We start from the raw sequence: 24548 nt of genomic DNA, 5'->3' as shown, positions 1-24548 counted from the left end.
AAAAAATTAGAAACGTGGCAATAAGGCTTGTTCGCGACAAAATCTGGACACATAACTTTAAGAATAAAAATAAACTGCTGTTGGTTTATTTCGGTACGTTTTTCACTTCAAATGGCTTCATTCCTTATCGATGCTTCGATGTATGCACGAAACATGGTGACATTTGAATTTTCTAAGAAATAATACGTGCCGAATGATTTGACATCCTCAGTAGAATCTGTTTCGAGCTCGTATCATTCTGGTGGCTCATAAAATCCTTTTTGATCCACTCTCTGATGTTTTAGATATTGTCAAACAAGCATCGACATATTTTAAAACGCTTTGAGCAGTGTTCACATGAAAGCAAAATGTTTTTAGTCAGTTTCTGGATCGAGAGACCCGAATTTCAATGGCGACTGCACACAATTCTATCCGAACCTACAATTTCTTCGACGCCATTATTCACTACGAACTTGTAACACTTATAAGAAATATATTTTCAGAAAGTACACACATACATTCATCAATCTACGAAATATTTCACTCGTTGATTTTCTATTTCAAAAGTTATACGTGTTTAAAGGTGTCCAGATTTTGTCGCGTACAAGCCTTATTAAAAGGTCTATAGAGCGCAATTAAGGGATAATTCGTGTTCGTAGATTGAAGAATATAGAAAGGTACTCATATTTTTAGCTTTTTTAAAATCTTATCTAGAATGCTTACTTTGGTGTACTTATAATTTAGAGAGTATCTGTTGGTTTGGTATACCTTACCTTATAATACGCCAAGCACCAGACGGAACACAAAACAAAACAGAGTCTGCTAGTAGCTCAAACGTTGCCTTTGCCTGCCGTTGGCTTTTCCACCACACTTCAATCAGTTTGTTCACGTTCACCGTCCGCAGTGGTTCGTTCGTTCAGAGCTCTTTTGCTTGCTCGCGGTTGTGGTCTCCTTGGGTGCGTATCAGCCAACGCTACGCTGTACTCCAAGCAACGGTTCCACAAATTCGCTTTGTTTCTTTGCAAAGCTGATTGTTGTAAGATAAAGAAAGGCTATCGGGCCCTGATGGTGTTGGTTGGTCGAGACGAGAAGTGCAGTTCCATGTGTGATCGCGATTTGACGGGTTTCTTCGTGGGCTGCCAGGTTTTACCATTTAAGTGGCCTATCGTACATATAGCTCAACTTGGTAACGGTGCTTTCAGGTGTGTGCGCGGAAATCGCTTGATTGGCACCGTTTAAGTACCGTGCGATCCCTATTGTTTTGTGTAACGATATTCTGTCTGGGATCAGAATTCGTTGATTGCTGATTACTGCTTGAAGGATTTTACATAATAAGTAAATTGATTCAACCGCAGCGTCGCCCTTGTGTTTGTGTTGAGTGTTGATATTTTGAACGATTTCCTTCGCTGTGGTAGTCAGCTTAGCGGTGAAAAATAAGCCGACTTGAATTAAGGTACCTTGGTCGCGCATACACCAACACAATGCGATCCGCGCGTAGTAATTTTGATTGAAGAATACGCGACCGTGCTGAGTCAGAAAAGTGCAGAAACGAGCAAACACACGTGCGTGTATGGGTCGGTTCAAAAAGAGCACTTGAGAAAAGTGCACATCTCAGTTACTTGAAGCAACCAAATAGTGCAGAAATGTGTGTCAGCCAAGAGTGAGTAGTGCACTGAAAAAGTTGATCATTGATTGAAAGAGTGCCACAAGCTCAGAATATAAGTACGGTGTTGTGTTCATCGGCCTAATGATTGTGTATAATTCAGTGATCTACATTTGATTCTGCTTTACACCCATTGATAAGTGAAAAGAATAAGATCTCGGAAGTGAATCATACCGAGTAGTGGCGTTTGAGAAGAATTTAAATAAAAAGTGTAAAAAGATAACGGCAACGACAAAGCAAAGGTCATTGAGCGTAAATATTTTCACTGCAAGGCTTGCTTTATGCTACATATGTCAAGCCTAGCACAGTCAGCACATTTTGAAGCAACGGCGTAGAACCAAAGGAGCACTTGATCGAGAACGAAGAGTGGAGCTTAGTACGCCTTGGACGGACAAGGGCGACGAGATTTTTGGGATTGCACGCTGATGGAATAACAATTATGACATGGGATCCTGTTCAAGACGACATTTTTTGTTGTCAATATGTCTGCTACAGTTGGTAAGTGTTACTAAAATATTTACGACAAATTTTGCCTCGGATATGATAATGAGTCATTATTAACACCTTTTTACTGGAATTGAGCTAGTCATGACAGATGTAATGAAATGATTAATCAACATTCCAGAAACGCAGAAGAGAGAGTCAACGTATTCTCTGAAAAGCCCCAGTTGGTCAACTTCACACGATTAACGACTATCCTGATATGACATGATGCTAATCATGTAACGGAATTGAATAGGAAAGACTGGGTTGACTTGATCCCCTTTTCTTATTTCCGATGTATCATAGTCAAAAATAATTAAATTTCCGCGGTACTTGCACAGACTCTTAGAGAAAAAAAACTTGACCGACCCAACCCCACTTCCGATTCCGATATTCTGTTGCTATCGGCCTCTGGTGACAACGACGATGGAGCTCGTTGTTTGAGATCCAGTTGTGAGGCCACCAAGCCTGAATTATATACCGCAGGCATCTGTTGATGAACACCTCCAGCCGTTGAGTGTTCTCAACTGATACACACCATGTTTCGCTAGCGTATAACAGCACAGATTTCACCTTAGAGTTGGAAATTCGTATTTTGGTGCGTTCACTTAGCTGCCTGTATTTCAGGAATATTTCTTAACTCGCAAAGGCAGCCCTTGCTTTCTTGATCCGTGCGCCTATGTCGATCTTGGTACCGCCGTCTGACGCCATTTGGCTACCAAGATATTGGAAGCTTTCAACATTCTCCATTGGTTGCCCGGCGACTGTCAAACTGGAAGGGGTCACCGTGTTTACATCCAACCAGTGGCGTCGTGTAACCTCACTTTTTACCTGTGCACTGATACGAAAAATGAAAATTTTGATATTTCCACAGCCCGAATGGGAAATAAAATTATCAGAGTCGTTTTAACTAATCAAAATCTAGTTATTCTATACATTTCCGCAAAAAAATTCCTTAAATTTAAGTCCAGTGCACAGGTAGATTGAGGTATCGGAAACGCCACTGCATCCAACGATTTGGTTTTGTTGACGTTGATGACTAAACCTGCCGAAGAGAAGCGCTCGGCAAGGTACTTGAGCTTTTTCTGCATATCAGAGCGCCGTTGAACGAGGAGTGCAACGTCATCTGCCAATTCGAAGTCGTTCAGGTGCTGCATGGTTATAGGCTGCCATAACAGCTCGCGGTTTGGTTCACGGTCAATCGCACCTACCAGAATGTCGTCGATTACGATGAGGAACAGTAACGATGATAGAATACATCCTTGCCTCACACCAGCTACGTCCCGGAGTCAATGAATATCAAGTAAAGGATCTCTTGGAATTTGTTGACCTGCTCCAGAATGATACGGAACGTGTCAATATGGTCCACACAGGGTCTTCCGGCGCGAAATCCGACCTGCTGCCGCCGGAGAGTCGCATCGGTCTTCTCCTAAACGTAGGGCTAGGATAACTTTGCATAGAACTTTGAGAACGGTACACAGCAACATAATGCCTCGCCAGTTATCGCATACAGTCAAGTCACCCTTTTTGGGTACCTTCACTACGATACTTTGCATCCAGTCGACCGGAAAAGTTACGGTGTCCCAGATATTACGAAATAAACGATGCAGTAGTTGAGCGGATGTCAGGGGGTCAGCTTTGAACATCTCGGCTGATATGCGATCGACCCCTGGGGCTTTATTCGATTTCATGCTTTGGATGGCTGTTTGAATCTCTAGCAGTGATGGAGCTTCGGTATTGACGCTTGTTATACGTCGGATCCTAGGCAGATCATGCCGAGGTGGTGGTGGCCTGACTGGCACTTGAAAAAGTTGTTCGAAGTGCTCGAACCAGCGTTTCAGCTGGTCAGTTGGGTCGGTCAATAACTGATCATTCGCGTCTTTCACAGGCATCGTTGCATTCATCTTCGCCCCGCTTAAGCGTCGTGAGATATCGTAGAGGAGGCGAATGTCCCCGGTTGCTGCGGCTCTCTCTCTCTCCTTCGTCGGCCAGAGAGTCTGCCAACGCTCGCTTGACCGTCGACATAAGCGTTTTACTTCCTTCTCAAGAGCCGAGTATCGTTGACGGCCTAAGACTTTGGCTCCTCTGGTTTTTGATTGCTCTATCGCGGCTTCGGCTTCTCTTCGCTCCTCTATCTTCCTCCAGGTCTCATCGGTGATTCATTGTTTTCTCTGGGTGCGCAGTTCGCCCAGATTGTTCTCGCTAGTGGCGATGAAGGCATTCTTGATGGCGGTTCATTGGTCTTCCACGCTGCCATCTTCCGGAATATCTGCAGCACGCGTCTCCAGTTCTTCAACGAAGGACCGTTTCACCGTGGCATCTTCCAGTCGGCGACTTCCAGACTCTCTCTTCCTGCCGTTGAATCCGCGCAATGCGCAGGCGTATTTCGCCGATGAGAAGGTGATGATCAGACGCGATATCGGCACTACGTTTGTTCCGTACACCCAGGTTTTTTTACACGGTTGGAATTCTCGGTTAACCCAAACCTTGACAGCTTTTTAAATACCACCTGAATTTTCTTTAATTGTTTGTGAATTTTTTCGTGGAGTTAACTCACGTTTCATTGATGGTGAAAGTCTTAAACGACTATAACCAAACAGTGTAAAAAACCCTGGGTGTACATCAAAAAGGCTCCGTTTCCATTTTCGGCTGATGCAGATGTAGTCGATTTGACACGTCACGGGAGACCCACGTGACCTTGTGAACCGGTCGATGAGGGAAGAGCGATCCCCCGATCACCATGTCGTTATTACCACAGAATTCTGCGAACAGCTCTCCGTTTTCGCTCATTTCTCCGAGACCATGGCGTCCCATAATGCGCTCCTGGTTCAAGTTGTCGGATCCGATCTTCGCATTGAAGTCGCCCAAACAGATCTTGATATCACCCTTCGGAATTCTATCTACGACGGCAATGAGTTGACTGTAGAAGTTCTCTTTGCCTTGCAGATCGGCAGCATCGGTTGGCGCATAACATTGGATTATAGTAAGGTTTCGGACCCGTGTTCTAAATCTGGCAACGATTATCCTTCCACTTATAGGTTCCAACAGAGTGTGCCTGAGCGCTTAGTAGGAAGCCAACTCCGCGATGCCAGGGAGCGTGTTCACCTCGTACACCAGAGTATAGCAGAACTTGTCCCGATGGCGTTCTGTGTTCTCCAAAGTTTGGCCAACGGACTTCACTCAGTTCCAGGTTCTCAAGCTTCATGCGGCGTGCCTCATTGGCAAGTTGTGCCAATTTACCCTGCTGGGCTAGGGTTAAAACGTTCCATGTTCCTATTCGTGTCCGTTGTTTCGCGCTAAGAGTCGTCGCCGTAAAATCTTTCCGTATTCTTTCATTTCGGATTCTCGAACAAATTGATGTTTCGGGAACAGTAGGTTGTTGGCCCAAGGTTCCCTATCCACCGGCATGGGGCTGCCATCTTAGTTATAGCTTGCGGGGAATATCATTTCATACTCAGCCGCTGAATGCCAGAACAGACGCTAGTGGAGCCGCACCTCCTTGGTGAACAGACGCTCGATCAGTCGGGTCAAATTTGTTTAAAGCCTCACCCAACACCAGGACTAGGCTAGTGCGCTTTGAACGGCACACTGTCGAACCCCACCACATCCTAGGCAGACCCCACAGGACGCACCCTCTCACTCTGATGTCAGAAGAACATCAGTGCCCAGGTTACACTACCAGCTAAGTACGCAACCCTTAGCAGGGGGTCAATTGACATCGGAAGACCCGTGGAAGCGTGAGTTTTGGAACTTGTGAGGGCCAGAGCTATGTTAGGCGCTCCTTCCCGGCCCTAGCAGCACACATATTCCACATAGGTTACTGGAACTCATATGTGGCTAGTTTTAGTCGCAATCAAGTTGCTGCAACCAGATTTGCCTGACTTAGTGCTGCTCGGGGGATGTCAACTCATCATTTCGTTGCTCTACTATGTTACTAGACATGGGATCAAAATCCGGCGTGATTTTTTTTTCCGAAAAGTGGAGCTACCTTTAGCGAATTATAGTTTGAAAATATTTTAGTTCATGTAAAATTGAAAATGAAATAATAGAAATCAGTTAAAGATTGAAATCAGAGAAATCAAGATAGCTAAATTGTTATTTGAATGAATGTCTCAAACGCATTGCTGTAAACAATAGTTCTGTTTTGCCATTTGTACGAGAGTTGTTTGCACAAAGTTGTACCGAAAGGCTATACTGCCTATGATCGCAAATCAGTCCCGTATGTTTTTTCGTCGTTTTGAGTTTGAATCTGTAACGGTCATATTCATATACTATCGAAAAGAAAATGACTACAGTCCCCTTTTCTTTTATAAGAGGACTCATGCGGTCATTTTCAAGATAGAACAAGTAGGCATGATGTTTGTTCCTCATTTTCTCCATTTGATGTTTTGCCTTTCTCGTATACAAAGTATATGTAAAGGCTATATGTTCGCTCCAAAAACGAACCTTTTATAGGAGGCCCGGAGACCCTTAGTGTTATATACCGATAGACTTAGCTCGACGAATTGAAGTGATGTATGTGTGTGCGCAAACTAATCTCACTCATTGTCAGGCACTTATCCTTAACCGATTTGCTCGCAACAAGTTTCATTCGACACAGAATCTTGTCCCATAGTTTAGTATTGAAAATTAGACCAATCGGAATATGGGGCTCGGAGTTTTGTCCAAAATATATTTTCACACAAAAAAAAATCTCACTCATTTTTTAGGCACTCACTTTCTTTGCTCGCAACAAGTTTCATTCGACGCAGAATCTTGTTCCATTATTTCGTATTGAAAATTTGACAGATCGGACTATGGGTTTCGAAGTTATGGCCAAAATTCATTTTTTTTTTACATAAGAAATACGTACAAAATTCTCACTCATTATTTAAACACTTATCCTCAATCGATTTACTCGAAACAAGCTGCATTCGACGCGGAATCCTGTTCATTGTTTCGTATTGAAAATTGGCCAAATCGGACTATTATGGCTATTATGGACTGAGTTATGGCCAACATATTTTTTATGAGAAAAATGCTCACTCTTTTATAAGCACTTACCTTCAGCCGATTTGCTCGCAATAGTTGCATTCGACGCAAAACCGTGTCCCATTATTTCCTATTAAAAACTGGCCAAAATACTTTTTTTTTTCATACCAAAAGTGCGTAGAAATTACTCACTCGAAAGAAACAAGAAAGGCACCATCACCGCTAGGTGGATTAATCTGGTTTTTTTTATATGGGACTAATATGCTATCATAGGCAGTATAGGATAACTACAATAAAGAACTTTTGATAGAATGCCCGGATACCCATAGTGTTATAACTTAATTTTCGGATTGGCTTTCAACGTTGACAGTTTTACTTCATCGCCAACGTTTCGGTTATACACCGATCGTCTCAGTGTTATATATGAAAATCTATTCAGCTCACCGAATTCAACTAATGTCTGCGTGTGAGGTTTTATTTAAAAATTGCATTTTTTCAACAGTATATCAATTATATGATAATTGGCATTGAAAGTTCAATGTTGCCATATTATTGTTTTATATGTTGTGTAGAGTGAGTGCAGTCGTCGAAGGCCAAGCCACGATCACTTATTAGCATGCAAATATGTTAACCCACGTATTTCATGTAACCCACGTATAATATGTAAGTCTGTTACATACCATTAATAGTGGCAAATCACCAGCAGCTAGACGCCATACGCTATATTAGGTACGGATCGCACTGGTTACAGTTGCTGGCTCTGAATGCTTTCCTTTAACGGCAACAGGAAATACACATGTCTATAATCTAGTCCACCACGGCACACCTACGGGCTGTCATCCAACTGATTGGCGTTTTATTTCACCTTCACCTGTTTGCCACCCCAAAAACATATAATTTCTCCCGTGTCAAATTTGCCGTTAGGGTGTTCGTATTGATAACACCACTCAACACCATCCAGCCGAATAATGTGGTTCAATATGCAATTCTCCATTAGGTACAGTTCCACTTGTCATCAATAACAATTCCTAACCTTCGGCTGATAACGACCACCAGTATCTCTTCACCGACCCAAAACCAATCATCGCTATTATTATCGGAAACAACTTCCTATAGGACGACGCGAGGGGGGATGCCGAGTTTCCGGTTTATTTTCCCATTTGAGTCAAGCTAGAATCCACTTGAATGGAGTGCTTGTCGTCACTGTCATTTCCAGGAAGTTACCTTCATTTCAACCGCCTCGGATGGACCCCATTGAACCGCAAACGTTCTGCAGAGAATCGATGGCAAAACATACGACGCCCACGCTTCAGGACACTGCACTGAGCAGTCCGTGGACAATCGCCACCCCAGCCCTGTCGAACGAGTGAGAATGGGTTATGTGTGAATAATTCATTCAGCATGAAACATCTGTCGCCGATCATCGTCGATGGAATGGGGAATGAAAAGTTTTGTAAAAAATGCGATTAAAATATATGAATCCCTTATGAAGTTGATGTCCAAACAAGACGATCAAGAGTAAGAAGTAATGGAATCATTTATGTTTGCTATCATATTTTTTATCCCATTTGAATTTTTCGTTAGAAATGTCGAGCCTATTGCATGGCGTTCATGTAGCTATTCTTTTGTACTGAATGATATCTTAGGTCTTAGGATATGACGCAGGGCCCGAGTTTTTACTCTGGAGGCAATTGGTCCCTTTTCCTGAGAATAAATAATTCAATTTTGATTACATAGGTTTCCATATTTCGATCGTTTTTATTCCTACCGACCGGTTACCTTCACCGAGTTTATATTCTTGTGTATATTAATTTTTCAACTGACTTTGCCCACTCCAAACGCAAGTTCAGTGTTTGTTTGCTCCATCGAATATTTATGCTCCAGACATGGGATCAAAATTTCTACAACAAACAAGTTCTATCGGCTCTAATATAATTTCCTGGAAGTATCGATTGGCAGCATACCGGTAATCCAACTTGTTATCTTATCACGTTCAGCAACGGGTTGTAATATGAGAAACGTTAAGCACATTACGGATGAGTGGAATGGCGTTTTTGATTGAATCACTGAGGGTTCGGCTTTTTGGCTGTTTTGATAAGTTGCTTCATGATGATAAACACACTTTTTGTGGTGCGATTCTTATGCACAACACGTAAATTTGTAGCATGAGTTGTGGTAATTTGTTTTGAATGTGTTATGTGTTATGTCGTTATCAGTTACTGTTAAGTTTATGCAATTTTCCTATGAATATATTCACTTTGCGGCACGTTAAAATCAGAAACATGTTCCAGATAATAAACATAATTCTTGCCCAAGCACTGCGCACAATTGCGTAACACAATTTCAATTCGCCGATGCATCTGCTACGTACAGCTCTGAAACGTTAATGAGTTTGTTAAGATTAAACCGCCAGATAATGGCGATGGATGAAATTTATGACGCGCCAAAGTTTCTGTTGAAAGCGATACATTTCCTCTATAGATACGCTCGTCTACTGATTTCAATGCCGAAAAATCCCATACCGAATTCAATATTTTCTGCGGTTAATCTGTCATTGCTTTTGAATATCACTTTGTCATTTATAAAGTTTTACTGAATATTTATTCTTCTGCCATTGCAAAAGTCGTATACCAAGCCCTATCGGGAATAAGGGCGAAATTCACAAGAGAAATGTCATCATCTTGATCTTAGATCGATAGATTGCGCTGCATTCAGGGGTGATATACTCCAAACAAATGCTCTGCTTGTCACTTTTAAATAATAAAGAAGCAGTCGACAAACAGAACTTTCTATCTTGCAACATTCAGGTATAAATTGGAATAATGTTTCCTTACATGTAACTTGCTTAACCAATACGTTTGTGATATGGAAGAATCTATATACATAAAAATGAATTTCTGCCTAGCTGACCCTTATAGACTCGGATACTACTGAACCGATCGGCGTGTAAATTTGTATGCAGAGGTTTTTGGAGTCGAAAACTCGAAAACTAAACAAGCAAATGGAACCAAATTTGGTATGTTGATATTTTTGAAGGCAAGAAATCTATCCATGATGGTTTGAGACCCCTCCCCGCTCCACGGGAGGGGGTTTCCGTACAAATGAAACACAAATTTTGAAAATAGTCAATTTTTGGCGAGACGAAGTTCGATGGGACTGCTAGTATATAATAACAATAACAAGCTTATTCACCAACCTTTTCTTTATTTTTAGGAAATCGGTGTGAGATTATAAAATGAGTTACTTTCCTCTCTAATTCTGAGCTGTATTCAGAACTGATTAAGTTAAAACTCTTCACATAGAACAAATTAAGGATTCTAGGTGGCTCAGCTTTAGTATTTAATAGGTTCAAAAGTTTGGAGTATTTGAATCTAATGCACTCAGTTTTAACGAAACGAGTATTTTTTCCTTCCGCGTACACTAAGTGTACGTAAGGGCTAAACGATTACTCCAAAAACGACCTTATGAAATGATAAAAATTTCAGAGACTCATAGTATTATATACCAATTGACTCAGAACGTCGAATTGAGGTGATGTCTGTATGTGTGTGTATGCGTACAAAATTTAGTAGACACACGTTTTGAAACTTAGCATTATCCGATTAACTCGCAACAAGTCGCATTCGACAGGGAATCCGGTCCCATTGTTTGCTAATGAAAAAATGGGATCGGAATATGGGAACAGAAATTATGGCCAAAATACTATTGCTCGAATGCTAAAAACAAAACACTCATATTTTTTTGGTATATATTTAAAGCAAAAGAGAGCCACCATCACCGCTAGGTGAATATTTCAGAGTTTTTTTTCCCTCTATTTCATGCATATAATTCGAGCACATGTACATGTAACATGTAACATAAATTACCATCGTTTGAACAGAACATTGCAGGATTATCTCTGCAGTTTATATGGTTTTCTTCAAAACATTCCATTGAGAATTGGACGAGGATATCAACAGATGCATTCCTTCAAATGCTTCCTCCGATACTGAACCGTGGTCGTTATCAGCCGAACAATGGACCTAATGGTATCAGCATTCTATGAATAACTCTTCTGAATCATTAATCAGCATGTTCCTCAGAAAAGGCACCGATTCTCGTCTGTAATCAACAAGCCATGGATGGTGGACTTCCGAGCTACGCAACTTTCGTAATAATCTTCGTAAGCTGCGCAATCGTTACTTTTCGACGAAAAGCGATTCCGATAGGACTAGGCTTCGCAATCTCTAAATTGAATACAAAGCATTTTTTTCAGCCACTCATGATAACTGTATCCATGAGATCCAAACTTTCGTTTAGCAAAACCCCTTCCTTCTGGGACTTTATTAGAAAGCGGAAAGCTGACAAAGGAATCCCCGTCTCGGTCAGCTTTACAAAAAGTGTTTTACACATATGTATTTCTTTAGTCTTATATCCTTTTTGTGCTATTTCGAAAGATAATGAGTAGATCTTGAGCTTGAGATGTTTGACAAAACACATTCTTATTGGAAAGCATGTTGAAATTTTAACCAAAGTTGCACATTTTGTCCAAAATTAACATAACTTTTTAAACCCTAATTTTTTATGTTTCGTTTGCTAATCGATTGGTTTTCGGCGAGAAATAAAACAAATGTTTGCCAGATTGTCCGGACGTTTCGGTCGATTCACTGGCCTTCGACCATCTTCTGCGGACTCTAAAATACACATATATATTGTCAAGAAAACATAAATAACACAAAATAATCACTCACAATGATCATTTTGTGTTATTTATGTTTTGTTGACAATATATATAGTAGGGTGGTTCAAAAAATCGATTTTGCTCCACAGTGCTTATCTGATTCTTCATCATGTTCTGAGTGTTCTCTGAAAATTTGAGCTCATTTGGATTAAAACTGATTTAGCACAAGCCGTTTTAAGTTTGCATGCAAATTAGTATGGGGAAATTAATTTTTTCATTGTACTGTTAATGACGCTTCCCCATTAGGCGCAGGTTAAAAGAAAACCTATATAGCTAAAAGGAATACTTAACAGCTTTCACCCAGTGAATCTTTCCAATAATTAGTAATCGAATTTAATCTATACCGTGGTTTTCTGGAGCTAATTGCATAACTCATCAACAGGCAGCATTGCTGCTCGTGGCGCGAAAGATAGCACACAAAAATTCAGGCTACTATGTTGCTCTGCACATTTCAGTGATGCCCTCAAAGAAGTTTAACGATCATGACTAAAGATTCGTATCATGTCTTAAAATCGATTACTAATTATTGGAGCAATTAATCAACATGCAATTTCCGTTGGGTGAAAGCTGTTAAGTATTCCTTCTAGCTATGTAGATTTTCTTTTAACCTGCGATCAATGGGGAAGCGTCATTAACAGTATAATGAAAAAATAAATTTCCCCATACTAATTTGCATGCAAACTTGAAACGGCTTGTGCTAAATCAGTTTTAATCCAAATGAGCTCAAATTTTCAGGGGACACTCAGAACATGATAAAGAATCAGATAAGCACTGTGGAGCAAAATCGATTTTTTGAACCACCCTAATATATAGGGTATCTGTTCCTATATCAATAACAATAAGGCAATGCGCATATGAAATTGATTGATTTCTCACCCTATAATCAAGAAACATGAGAATAATTATGCTCACCTCACGTAATTTTTAATTGAGAACAATTTGGCATCTTCAAAAAAGAAATAATTATCACATTCTAGAATTATTTAGCTAAAAAACATCATCACCGCCATGTACCTATTTCAATAACATTCAAAAACAGTTAATCCTATGCTTGTACTTATATCAATAATACTGTTTCCAACATAAAATACGCACACTATTACTTGTGTGTATACGTAACGATATGATTGCAGTGATGCCGAATTCGTCAATGTTTTGTATTTGAGTTGAATTATAATTACAAAATTACAGTTTTTGTTGTAGTTTTTCAACTTATCAGTTTAATTTTATCTTTGTAATAGATATTTTTTTCGATATACCTTATTTTACAAACATAAAAGTTAAATTTCACAGTGAAAGTTCATTCAAGCATTTTCGAAATAAAAATCTAGGTCGGCAACCCTTGAAAGTACTGCAAGCCATGTAAACAGTTTGGAATACGGACAAGCATAATTTAGACGTTGTTCGAAATAAACCTATATCAAACTATAGGAAATCGCGTTGGTTTTTCAAGTATAATTATATTCATAGTGAAAATGTGATGTGCTTTATGTGTTGTGAAGTGAATACATTTAGAATACATTTGTGTTGACTTGAAATAGAGTGGAAAACAACGGCGTGAAAACAGATGAATCTGCTAGTAGCATTCGAGCAGTGCATCAAACCATCAGTTCAGAGGTAGGAAAATGAAAAAAAAGTGCTTTATAATTTTATCTTTTTATAATTTGATTCTTGTGAATTAGAACATTACATAAACAAAATCTTGAATAATATTCCAAACATTCAAGAATGTGTTCCATCCATTATTGTGTACATACGATGTGAGAAATTGTAATTAAATTGATTTTTAATTTGGTTTATCGACGGTTGAGATTAATATACGGGCTGTTATTAATATGGGAACAGATACCCTATATATATATATATATATATGTATAGAAACAAATAAACATTTTCTTGTGAGACAACGAGAGGAAGAAGACATACAAAAAGAGTAGCGACAGATATTGAGAAATAGACAACAAGAGGAAGACATTTGTGATTGAGCTCGACAAACAATATGATGGGTGGACCTGGACAATGATTACACCTGTGGGCGAATTGAGTACAGTCATCCACCCAACTCCCCATTTGTCCGTTTCTGTTACCAGCCGATCAAGGTTTCCTGACGAACTAATGTGTAAAAAATCATCGAAGGTGATTTGTCAAGTCAATATCACCTTCCATAGCACCCACCTCAGCCAAAGAGCCCGCTTTCTCATTTCCCGGGATCGAGCAATGTGAAGGGACCCAAGCCATTGTGATTGTAAATTACCGTTTTGTGAAGGCACTTAAATCTTTTCGTATCCCGGTTAGAAGATACGCTGAATGCTCAACCGTATTCATCGACGACCAACTGCCGAAAGCACACACAACTTCTACTTGATCAGTGCATTTGACGATGAAGAATATGTGTAGCTACCAGACAAATTAAATACTCACGCCCACTCTAATGTGAATGTGTCCTACACACATGTAAGAGCGTTGGTTTGGGAAATGAATTGTGTGTGCTTCGACTTTGCGTCCGATTTGGGAATCTTGGACTCATTCAGTAGCCGCTAAGTTGCGTAGGCCGACGGAGGTCCTTCGCAGCTTAGTTGATTAAAAGTACCAGTCTAGCTTACTGAGAGTCATTTATTTAGTCAACATCTAAACAGATAACACTGAATCAACAATTTGACGCCACAATACACGGTTCGAGGCCGCATTTCTTCATCCTCCAATACGCCCCACGCTCGCCAAGTCGTTTTACACCTGGTCTGCCCATCTCGCTTGCTGCGCTCCACGTCGTCTCGTACCTACCGGATCGGAAGCGAACACCATCTTTGCAGGGTTGCTATTCGACGTTCTTGCAACATGTCCTGCCCTTCGTACCCTTCTGGCTTTAGCTACCTTCTGGATACTGGGTTCGCCGTAGAGTTGAGCGAGCTCGTGGTTCATTCTTCATCGCCACACACCGTCTTCTTGCACACCGCCAAAGATGGTCCTAAGCACCCGTCTCTCGAATATTCCGAGTGCTTGCAAGTCCTTCTCGAGCATTGTCCATGTTTCATGATGCGCCTTCGTATTTCACGACTAACATTGTTATCAACCGTTAGCAAGGATCCGAGGTAGACGAATTCCTCGACCACCTCGAAAGTATCCCCGTCTATCGTAACACTGCTTCCCAGGCGGGCCCTGTCGCGCTCGGCGGAACCACAAGCATGTACTTTGTCTTTGACGCATTCACCACCAGTCCAACTTTTGTTGCTTCACGTTTCAGGCGGGTGTACAGTTCTGCCACCAGAGGAGGATTTGCCGTACAGTAAAGATCTGGTCCGTTGTCGAGCGGCCGTCTTTACTGTACTTCCCACGAACTCATTCACCAATGGTGACAGACGACAAAAGATGATCTGGGATATGACTTTGTAGGCGGCATTAAGGATGGTGATCGCTCGAAAGTTCTCACACTCCAGCTTGTCGCCTTTCTTGTAGATGGGGCATATAACCCCTTCCTTCCACTCCTCCGGTAGCTGTTCAGTTTTCCAGATTCTGACTATCAATTTGTGCAGGCAAGTGGCTAGCTTTTCCGGGCCCATCTTGATTAGCTCAGCTCCGATACCATCCTTACCAGCTGCTTTATTGGTCTTTAGCCATTGGATGGCATCCTTAACTTCCCTCAAGATGGAGGCTGGTTGGCTTCAATCGTCCGCTGAACTGACGTAGTGCTCTCCTCCGCTGCCTTGACTTTCACTGCCTGTACTCTCAGCGCCATTCAAATGTTCCTCGTAGTTCTGCTTCCACCTTTCAATCACCACACGTTCGTCCGTCAAGATGCTCCCATCCTTATCCCGGCACATTTCGGCTCGCGGCACGAAGCCTTTGCGGGATGCGTTGAGCTTCTGGTAAAACTTGCGTGTTTCTTGAGAACGGCACAGCTGTTCCTTCTCCTCGCACTCCGCTTCTTCCAGGTGGCATTTCTTCTCCTGAAAAGGCGGGTCTGCTGGCTCCGCTTCCGTCTATAACGTTCCACGTTCTGCCGGGTACCTTGCTGAAGCGCGACTGCCCACGCTGCGTCCTTCTCCTCCAAAATCTGTCTGCACTCTTCGTCGAACCAATCGTTCTGTCGACTTCGTCCCACATACCCGACGTTATTCTTCGCTGCGTCGTTAATGGCTGCTTTAACTGTATTCCAGCAGTCCTCAAGAGGGGCTCCATCGAGCTCACCCTCCTCCGGCAACGCTGCTTCGAGATGCTGCGCGTATGCAGTGGCGACATTTAGGTTGCTTCAGTCGCTCTAGGTTGTACTGCGGCGGTCGTCGGTACCGAACATTCTTGATGACGGATAGTTTTGGACACAGTTTAACCATCACCAGATAGTGGTCAGAGTCGATGTTAGCGCCACGATATGTCCTGACGTCGATAATTCCGGAGAAGTGCCGTCCATCAATCAGAACGTGGTCGATTTGTGATTTTGTCTGCAGTGGTGATCTCCAGGTGTACCGATACGGAAGGTTGTGTTGGAAGTAGATGCTGCGAACGGCAATATTCTTGGAGGCAGCGAAATGAATTAGTCGTAGGCCGTTTTCGTTCGTCAGTCGGTGAGCGCTGAACTTCCCAATAGTCGGTCTAAACTCCTTCTCTTGGCCAACCTGAGCGTTCAAATCTCCTATGATGATTTTGACGTCTTGGCTTGGGCAGCTGTCGTACTCACGTTCCAGCTGCGCGTAGAATGCGTCCTTATCATCATCAGTGCTTCCGGAATGTTGGCTATGGACGTTGATTATGCTGAAGTTGAAGAACCGGCCACCACCCGATCATGCGCCTTTGCATATCGCCCATCACTACGAAAGCTGTTCCCAGCTCGTGTGTTGCCGCAGCTCTATATGATGGTATGATTGCCTCTAAACGTTCGTACCATTGATCCCTTCCAACAAACCTCCTGCAGCGCTACGATGCCGAATCCACGGTCCTTGAGCCCATCGGCGAGTATGCGTGTGCTCCCAATGAAGTTGACCGATTTGCAGTTCCACGAACCGAGTTTCCAATCGCTAGTCCCTTTTCGTCGCAGTGGTCTTCGCCGATGGTTCAGGTCCGTACTCTCTTGTTGATTGTTCGTTGCGTAATTTTTTTTTGCTTGCTTGCAGGGCCTGACACCAAACCCCCTAAATTTCCGGAGGACCATTCTTTATCATTTCCGGTGGACCATGGTGCACAGTTTCACTTAGAGTCCCTCGCTGGCACTCGGACGATGATCAGCCGCCCCTAACATGGAGAACAGATGCTGTTGTGAGCCGATCCTGACATGGGGAACAGACGCTCAATAAGATTTGCACCTCCGGAGAGGAGCAAACCCCCCTTCCCTGTCAGCATACGACCATAGTTCCCACCGGGGTTGGTTACCCGATCTTCCCTAAGGTTGCTCGTATCCCGCCCAGCACCACGGGGAGGTAGGGATAGGAGTTGCTGGGTAAGAGGCTAAGGACCGCGAGATGGGGTCTATTTTATTCCTTCAGGTACGCGAAGTACCCAGCATTTGCCGTGCCAAAGAGATGATATAATTTCTTTCAATTCGGGCATTTGCTCGCATGAAGGCAAGGAAGAATATGACCCCTTCTCTTAATGAATGCTTTTGCTCGGCAGAAAGCAAAATACGATGTGATTCCTTCATTCCATTCGGGAATTTGCTCGGTTTAAAGCAAAAAGAGACATCATCCTTTCTTTTGAAGGATCAATTTGTCCGGCAGAAGGCGAAAGAAGATATGATCGTTTCTTCAAAATGGTTTATTTTCCCGGCAGGTTAGAGAGGATATGATTCCTTCCTTCAATTCAGGCATTTGCTCGGTTAAAGGTGAGGAAAGATATGATTCCATTTCTTTAATAACAATTATGCGAAATGACCATTATGCCAACCAGCCACCATCATCTATGTGAATGACCTTGCCGGACTGCTTTCGCGCCATGTCTTTCGCCAAATATCTTATTTTTTCCGTGTCATCGACTTGACTGATTATGCTGTGATGCAAGAGCAAGATGATTCAAAACATTTGATGATTTGGTGTGACGATAACGGCATGCGGGTGAATGTCAAGAAATGCAAAGTGATATCTTTCTCATGCTCAAAGAACATTATTCTTCATCCGCGATCAAGAATGCATAACAAAATTATAACAAGGGGAGTTATTTATTTCAGAAAAATAATGCAACAAAATTTGTTATAAAATTGGGTGGTTAGTTGTTAAAATAACAAAAATTATACCAAAATTCCCTCTAGCCGTAACATAATTATATCAGAGGTTGTTACCTTCATTTCAACATTATAACAACCGTTGATATGATTATGAGGTACAAAAATCTACTTTCATGGTAATTGCCTACATCACGTATAAAAATGTGGTACGCTACAACGCCGGATTTCCATCCATAATGTAGGCAATTAACTTTGTACTAGCTATTAACATCGAACATTGATTCAAGTTTTACTGGAGGTGATTGCCTCCGCTTTTTTCCAATATCAAAAAATGTAGGCAATTATTTTGCGTAAATATACATAACTATTGTTGTTATAATTTTGATATGAAATAAAACTGGCCGAAGACACATTTTTATCGAATTATCTAATTATAACACACGTTGTTTTAAATAACAACCATTGATATAATTGAGTTATAATTTTGTTATGTATTCCTGATCGGGTCAGTATCAAATGGAAGTAGATTATCTGAATCGCGTGAATTATATTTGTGGCCTAGGTGTTACTATAGACTCACCTAGGCTTATATTTTCAAAGCATACACTGTACTAGGCTTTACTTGACGACTTGCGGCTGAATTCTCAGACATTTATTGCTTCAAGAATATGCTTCCCCGGTAAGGTACCTTTTCATGCTTTATCAATCGAACACATTCAAAAACATTTCATCAGATTTGTCATATAAACCTCCCTGAATACTGACCGATGCCTATTGATCAATCTTGAAACCCTTTGTGCCAGGCTTACTAAACTGCCAAGGCTTTTCATATTTGACCTTATCGTAGGTAATGTTGACTACCCATCTCTTTTTGGTTTAATCACATGGAATGTTCCTTTTCGTAGATTCTGTAACTCCCCGCTTTTAGCTATCCCCTTTCATAGAACAAATTTCGGTTGCAATAATAGTTTTAACATGTGCTTGCGCGGATTGGCAAAAATATTTTTCCCAACGACCCTGTAAATCATAACCTACCACATCCATTCTGTGGCTAACCGGTGGTGTCCCAAGAAAAAATGAATACCGCAAGCCATAACAAATGTAAATTTGATAGGATACCTCCAATAGGTGAACCTTCTTTCGTCGGAAAGGTGAAAACCATAACTTCACTTGCATAGGTACTGCACTGATTGTTATCGATTGCTATGTATGTCAGCTCAGCCTGAACATTGTTTCTCTGGCATGCTGTTATGTGAAGTAGGCGTAACCACGTTGTCATCACAGCAGGATATGGCAATATCCGATATAAATCTCAGGGGGGAAATTCGGCCGCTTCGTGCACTCTCTGCCGCCGCGACGGGTCGATCCCAGAATAGGAATATCCGTAAATGGTTACTTGGATGCTTTGATATACCCACCGTTACCGATCAAAATTAATTTAAGCCATGCTGTGTTGGCTCGGCTCAGGTTATGCAATTTTGGTCAATGGTTCTAAAATGGGTTTGTTGACAAGTGAGTAGCGTTTAATGTACCAAACAAAGCTATACGTGTATACGTGTACGTGTAATTATTTCACTCTATTTTTCAACATATTTCATCAGAAAAATATATTTAGCTCTTTAGTGAAGACGACCACACAGTTGTGGTCGAAATACGTATCTGCAAAGATATCGAAAATTAATTGGTGGAATTAATTGGAGAGTACTTAATTCGTCTTAGACGGTTGAACATATTTCATGCCTGAACTTTCTTCTCAAAAGCAAGCCTGAACCAAATGTTTTCTGCTGATAAGTACTGACTTTTTTGTTTTAGTTTAATTTGCTTCAATTGTTAATCAAAAAGTATTTCCGCCCGCAATATCGATTACGTTAAGTTGATGGATTATCGTTCCATAGCTAAAGTGGATACAATATCCTCTGTTTTAAGCTAATAGGAAGACGATCAATACGTTTGCCCTATTAATGAAGCAATAGCATTAAATGATATCACAGGATGCAAAGAAGTTAACAATCCCTAATTATCATCCTCTTAAATATAAGTCTTACCCCATACTGAGAAAGCTCCCATCTTATGGATCGCCTGGTTTCCGGTCGAAAGGAATCATAAACATATTTGAACAAATTCCTCTCGCGCGCCTCTTACTGAGGGTCATGGACCCTCTTCTTTATGATGGGAAGCAAGCAATTTCGAGCGAAACAACAATTGACGGGCTGATCTACTGGATGGTGCAGTCAAAAGAGACTTCCATGAAGTCTGAAAAGTTCTCAGCATTTTTTCTTTCCGTTGCGTTTCCTTGGAACATATTTTCTGCGAGTCATTTTGCCGAGACAGTGAAGTGTGAAGAAGTAAACTAGAATAGTGTAGCGAAAAATAGTTGAGATACTATTCTGGCGTCTGCCGACTGGTTGAAGGAAGCATAGTTTGATTACGATTTATTGTAAGTCAACTTCTAAAGTACTTTTCTTCGCAATCGAAAATAGATTCTTTTAACTGAATGCATCCCAACAATTAAGGTATTTATTCCATTATTGATAACCCAAGCAACCAAAAGTACGGATAAGATGGGATGTTTTGGCTTAATCAGCTCGCATTTTAAGTAATTTTTTGTATGGTGGGAGCGCAGAAGTGAACTTTAAAGTTCGTTTAAGGGGCTTGGAACTCAATGTGAACCAATAGTGAACCAATTGGTTTGGTTAGGAACAAATTTAAGTAAAATCCGAACTTTTGGTTGCTTGGGAACATATTCCTTTATAAATAATATTTCTGATTTCACTTTTCTTCTACTTCTTATTGGCATTAAATCCCCCACTGGGACATTGCCGTTTTGCAGCTTTGCGTTCATTAGGCACTTCCACAGTTATCAACTGCGAGGATTATATGCCATGTTACCATTTTTGCATTTGTATATCACGAGGCTAGCAAAGGCTTACACAATGTTACTTTTATGTCCAGGCATGTCGGAAAAAAATTCAATCCGAAAATTTGCTAAACCGTACCGGGAATCGAACCCAGCTTCTTCAGCATACTTTTGCTTTGTAGCCGTGCATCTTACCGCACGGCTAAGGAAGACACTTTAAGTTTACACACTTACACTTACATCACGTAATTTGCGTTACAATTTTTCATTTTCTATTATATTTATAATGGGTGCATGTTATGAATTCAAGGAGCAGTAACCCTAATTTATTATTATTGTTTGATTATCGTTTTTCTCGTCAATTTTTGCGTGACGTAATTTGTGGATCTTCCCTGAGAAAAATAAATTGTATATGCTTAATCAGCACTTGGGCATTTTCCACCTAAACATTTTATACACCTCAAACGTATTGATATGGTCCTATTGGACAAATTTCTCACATGGTCTAAACTGAATATGATTCTTGATATGTTAACATCAGCAGCTATATACCGCAGCTTGATAAGCATCTTCTTTAATCCTGTATTTATCGAGCTGAATTGGATGTTATATGTAAGTTGACCTGATATCTCAATAACATGTCCATTGTGCATGTTCGGATTGAAATTACGATCGTTTCAGTACAGATCGTTGTACGAGTAAATAGTTACCCATTTCTGATATGTGTTGAATGAAAAACAATTCAACTTCACAGAAACTTGTGTTAAAGAATTCATTCCGTAAAGAGGAGGGAGTACGTTAGACGTTACGCTTCTTGATCGAGGTCGAGACCCAACAACCCAAACCGGCAGCAAATATGGGAACGAGACGAAAGCAGCGTGGCATTGCCATCATCAGAAAACAAAACAAAGGTCCGGTGAAGAGCTGCAAAGCGAAAATGCTAATAAGGAGATATAAATAAAAAAAGACGAACGAGAGACAGTTGGTAAAGTATCAACCAACAACAAACTCTTTGCCATCGGCCTATGGATGTATGTAGGTATAGTGAGAAAAAATGCCGAGGCAAGTAGACATCGACAGGACAGGATGTAAATAAATATCTTGTTCTTATTATTTAGCGTAGACCTTTTCTTCGAGTATCCAATTTATCATTGATGTGCTGTTTTTTTTTTTGCTTTGCTGTATTTTCTATAAAACTCTCCGTGAAATAGACTGTGGTATGCGCAGCGATGGGAGATATCTATAGTGGGGCAAGGGAAATTTCATTCAATTGTAAGACAACAAGCTAAAAAGCACAGTGCTTTTCAATTTTATTGAGTGACATCTTGTCATAATGGAAATAGCAAATTTAAATATTTCGGAAAAATATCGATCAAGTTTTGCACTCAAACTGAATCAACTTTCGTTGCGGTGCTTCGCAAGCTTCTTTTGGTGATTTGTAATTATTTCAATTGACAATTTTATGTGTCATATTTATTTAAAAAGATTAAATTTGTAATGATTCTTGCAAACATTGAATATTGATATTGATTTACATGGTTGAAGTTTGCGTTTCGACATCACCAAAAAAACCCAACTTAATTCACCGAGTAGTGATACTGCCTTTCTCGCATTTAGCCAAGACACCAACTTTGTATGGTGCTAATAATGTTCGATGTACCATTATCTTTATACCTAACTTTTAAACGCAACGGTCAATCGTTATCAAATTCAATAGTGATCAACTAGGCTTTACCCCTTGACGAATGAAACTTGTTGCGAGAAATTCGGTTGAGGATTACTATAAGAAAAGTTGTCTAATGTTTTTCTTAGCTTTTGTGTACACACATATACACACACACATACAGACATACATACAACACACGGATAGACAGACATTTACTCAGCTCGTCGAGATGAGTAGGTTGGTATATAACACTATGGGTCTCCGAAGCTTCTATAAAAAGTTCGTTTTCGTAGTGAAATGATAGCCTTTCGGTACAACTTTGTTGAACGAGAAAGGCAAAAATCAACTATTGGAGTCTGTAGACACTTTTACGTAATGTGCCTTAGCCGGGGTTTGCAGAAATCGCTCTCAATAGATAACGAACAACGATAAAAGAGAGGCAAAAACTGTTCCGAATCATAACAAGCCATGATAACAAATTTATCAAACTTGTATACAAGTGCGAAAAAACAGAATCGGATAGGCAGCCCCCACAGAAAAATGGTGATTCTCGCTTTGTTTTCGCTCCTTTCGTGTTGGTTACTGCACAGATGTGTAGAACAAGTTGAAATGCATCATCAGAGCCAGTGCTCCCCGCATTTGGAGCTTCCTAAAAAAATTTATCATAGGGTATAGCATCCCGAATCAGTTCTCTATCATGACAGCTTGCGAAAAAAGTTTCTCGCGGTATGCTACATATCGTATATGTATACAGAGATTATAAGTGATAGAGTTGCTCTTTCTCTTTAGGATTCAATCCCTGGCACTTGCTTATCCATGATAATGGTGGGGCATCAACAATTTGGGCGTAATCTCTCCAGAAACTTCCAGTAATTTGTTCGGAAATTCATCCAGAAATTAATATAGAAAATCTTACGGATAACTTTTAGCAACTTCTCCAGACATTCCTTTAAACTATCGGAAACTTCTCTAGGAATTTTCTTCGAAAATCACTTCGCAAATTCTTTTAGGAATTCGTTCGACAATACACCCAGTTCATTGAAAATTCTTCTAGGAATTCATTTGGTAATTTCTTCAGGAATTGTTTCAGAAATTCCTTCAGCAAATCTTTCACAAATTTCTTAAAAATTTATTAGGAAATTTCTCCTGAAATTCCCTTAGAGATTCCTTCAGATACTCATTCAGGAAATTCTCCCACGAATGATTTAGACTATTACGTCAATAACTCAATAATTTTGGGACTCCAGTTAGCCTTGGGAGCAAAGGCTTAGGATTGACATTAATCCGGAGATGGCGAGTTCAATTCAAGGTCCGGTTTAGGATGTTTTCGGGTGGGACACATTCCCGACTCCCTGGGAATAATGATGATGATGATGATACTACCATCTATTGAAGCAAGGCACCTACCGATAGCACTGGCCATACCTGACAAACGTATTTCATCAAACTCCTGTATGAAGGGCAAAAAATGGGTGGGTGGTTATTCTCGAGCTGTGAAAACCACAATAAAATTTGTTATAATCCTAAACATTGATTAATGATGATGATGATGATGATGATGGTCCCGCCACATACCCCTACAAAGGTTTGAGCTAGACGATTTATCTTTAAGATAATTAATTGAATGATAGAATAACAATTTAATCAGATTTGCAAAAAACAAAAACGATCTGATTACCATCACAGATATGAATTACATAACTTTTCATTACTATCCAGCAAAAAATGTAAATTAAAAAAAAAACTGTTGTTTTCATCTACAGATTCTCATAAGCATCGGTAGTGATACTTCGAGTTTATACTAAAATGCAAAACTTGTGATACCTCTCGCACAGATTTCAAAAGTTCCACCAAGAATCGCGTTTCATGTTTATACAAGACCACGTTTATCACTCGTAAGCATCAATAAAATTAATAATCTAAGTCGTCAACAAAACTAAAACTTGTGTTACCGCTCCGTCGATATCAAAAGTTTCGGTATCAACCACGGGAACAAAACTCTACCAGATAGCCCATTACTAATCCGAAGAATCATTCAAACAGTTGAAAATGCGCAAGTCT

General features: G+C 40.6%; 1 protein-coding gene across 8 annotated transcripts in view; it reads left to right on the top strand.

The window, feature by feature from the left end:
* The first annotated feature begins 758 nt into the window (after positions 1 to 758).
* Positions 759 to 24548, top strand: part of LOC134211086 (sodium/potassium-transporting ATPase subunit beta-1-interacting protein) — a 162127-nt gene continuing 138337 nt past the window's right edge. The window contains exons 1-2 of one of the 8 annotated variants that reach the window (XM_062687687.1): positions 759 to 1015; positions 1784 to 2140. In XM_062687687.1, the coding sequence (XP_062543671.1) occupies positions 2087 to 2140 (54 nt within the window). In that variant the 5' untranslated portion in view covers positions 759 to 1015; positions 1784 to 2086. Of the gene's footprint in view, positions 2141 to 24548 lie in introns of all 8 variants that reach the window. The other 7 variants (XM_062687686.1, XM_062687690.1, XM_062687688.1 and 4 more) reach the window with 7 other exon arrangements.

The sequence above is a fragment of the Armigeres subalbatus genome, chromosome 2 (genome assembly GCF_024139115.2).
Source record: "Armigeres subalbatus isolate Guangzhou_Male chromosome 2, GZ_Asu_2, whole genome shotgun sequence".
Lineage (NCBI taxonomy): Eukaryota > Metazoa > Arthropoda > Insecta > Diptera > Culicidae > Armigeres > Armigeres subalbatus.
The sequence above is the reverse complement of the archived record's forward strand: the minus strand, read 5'-3'. Positions and strand labels throughout refer to the sequence as shown.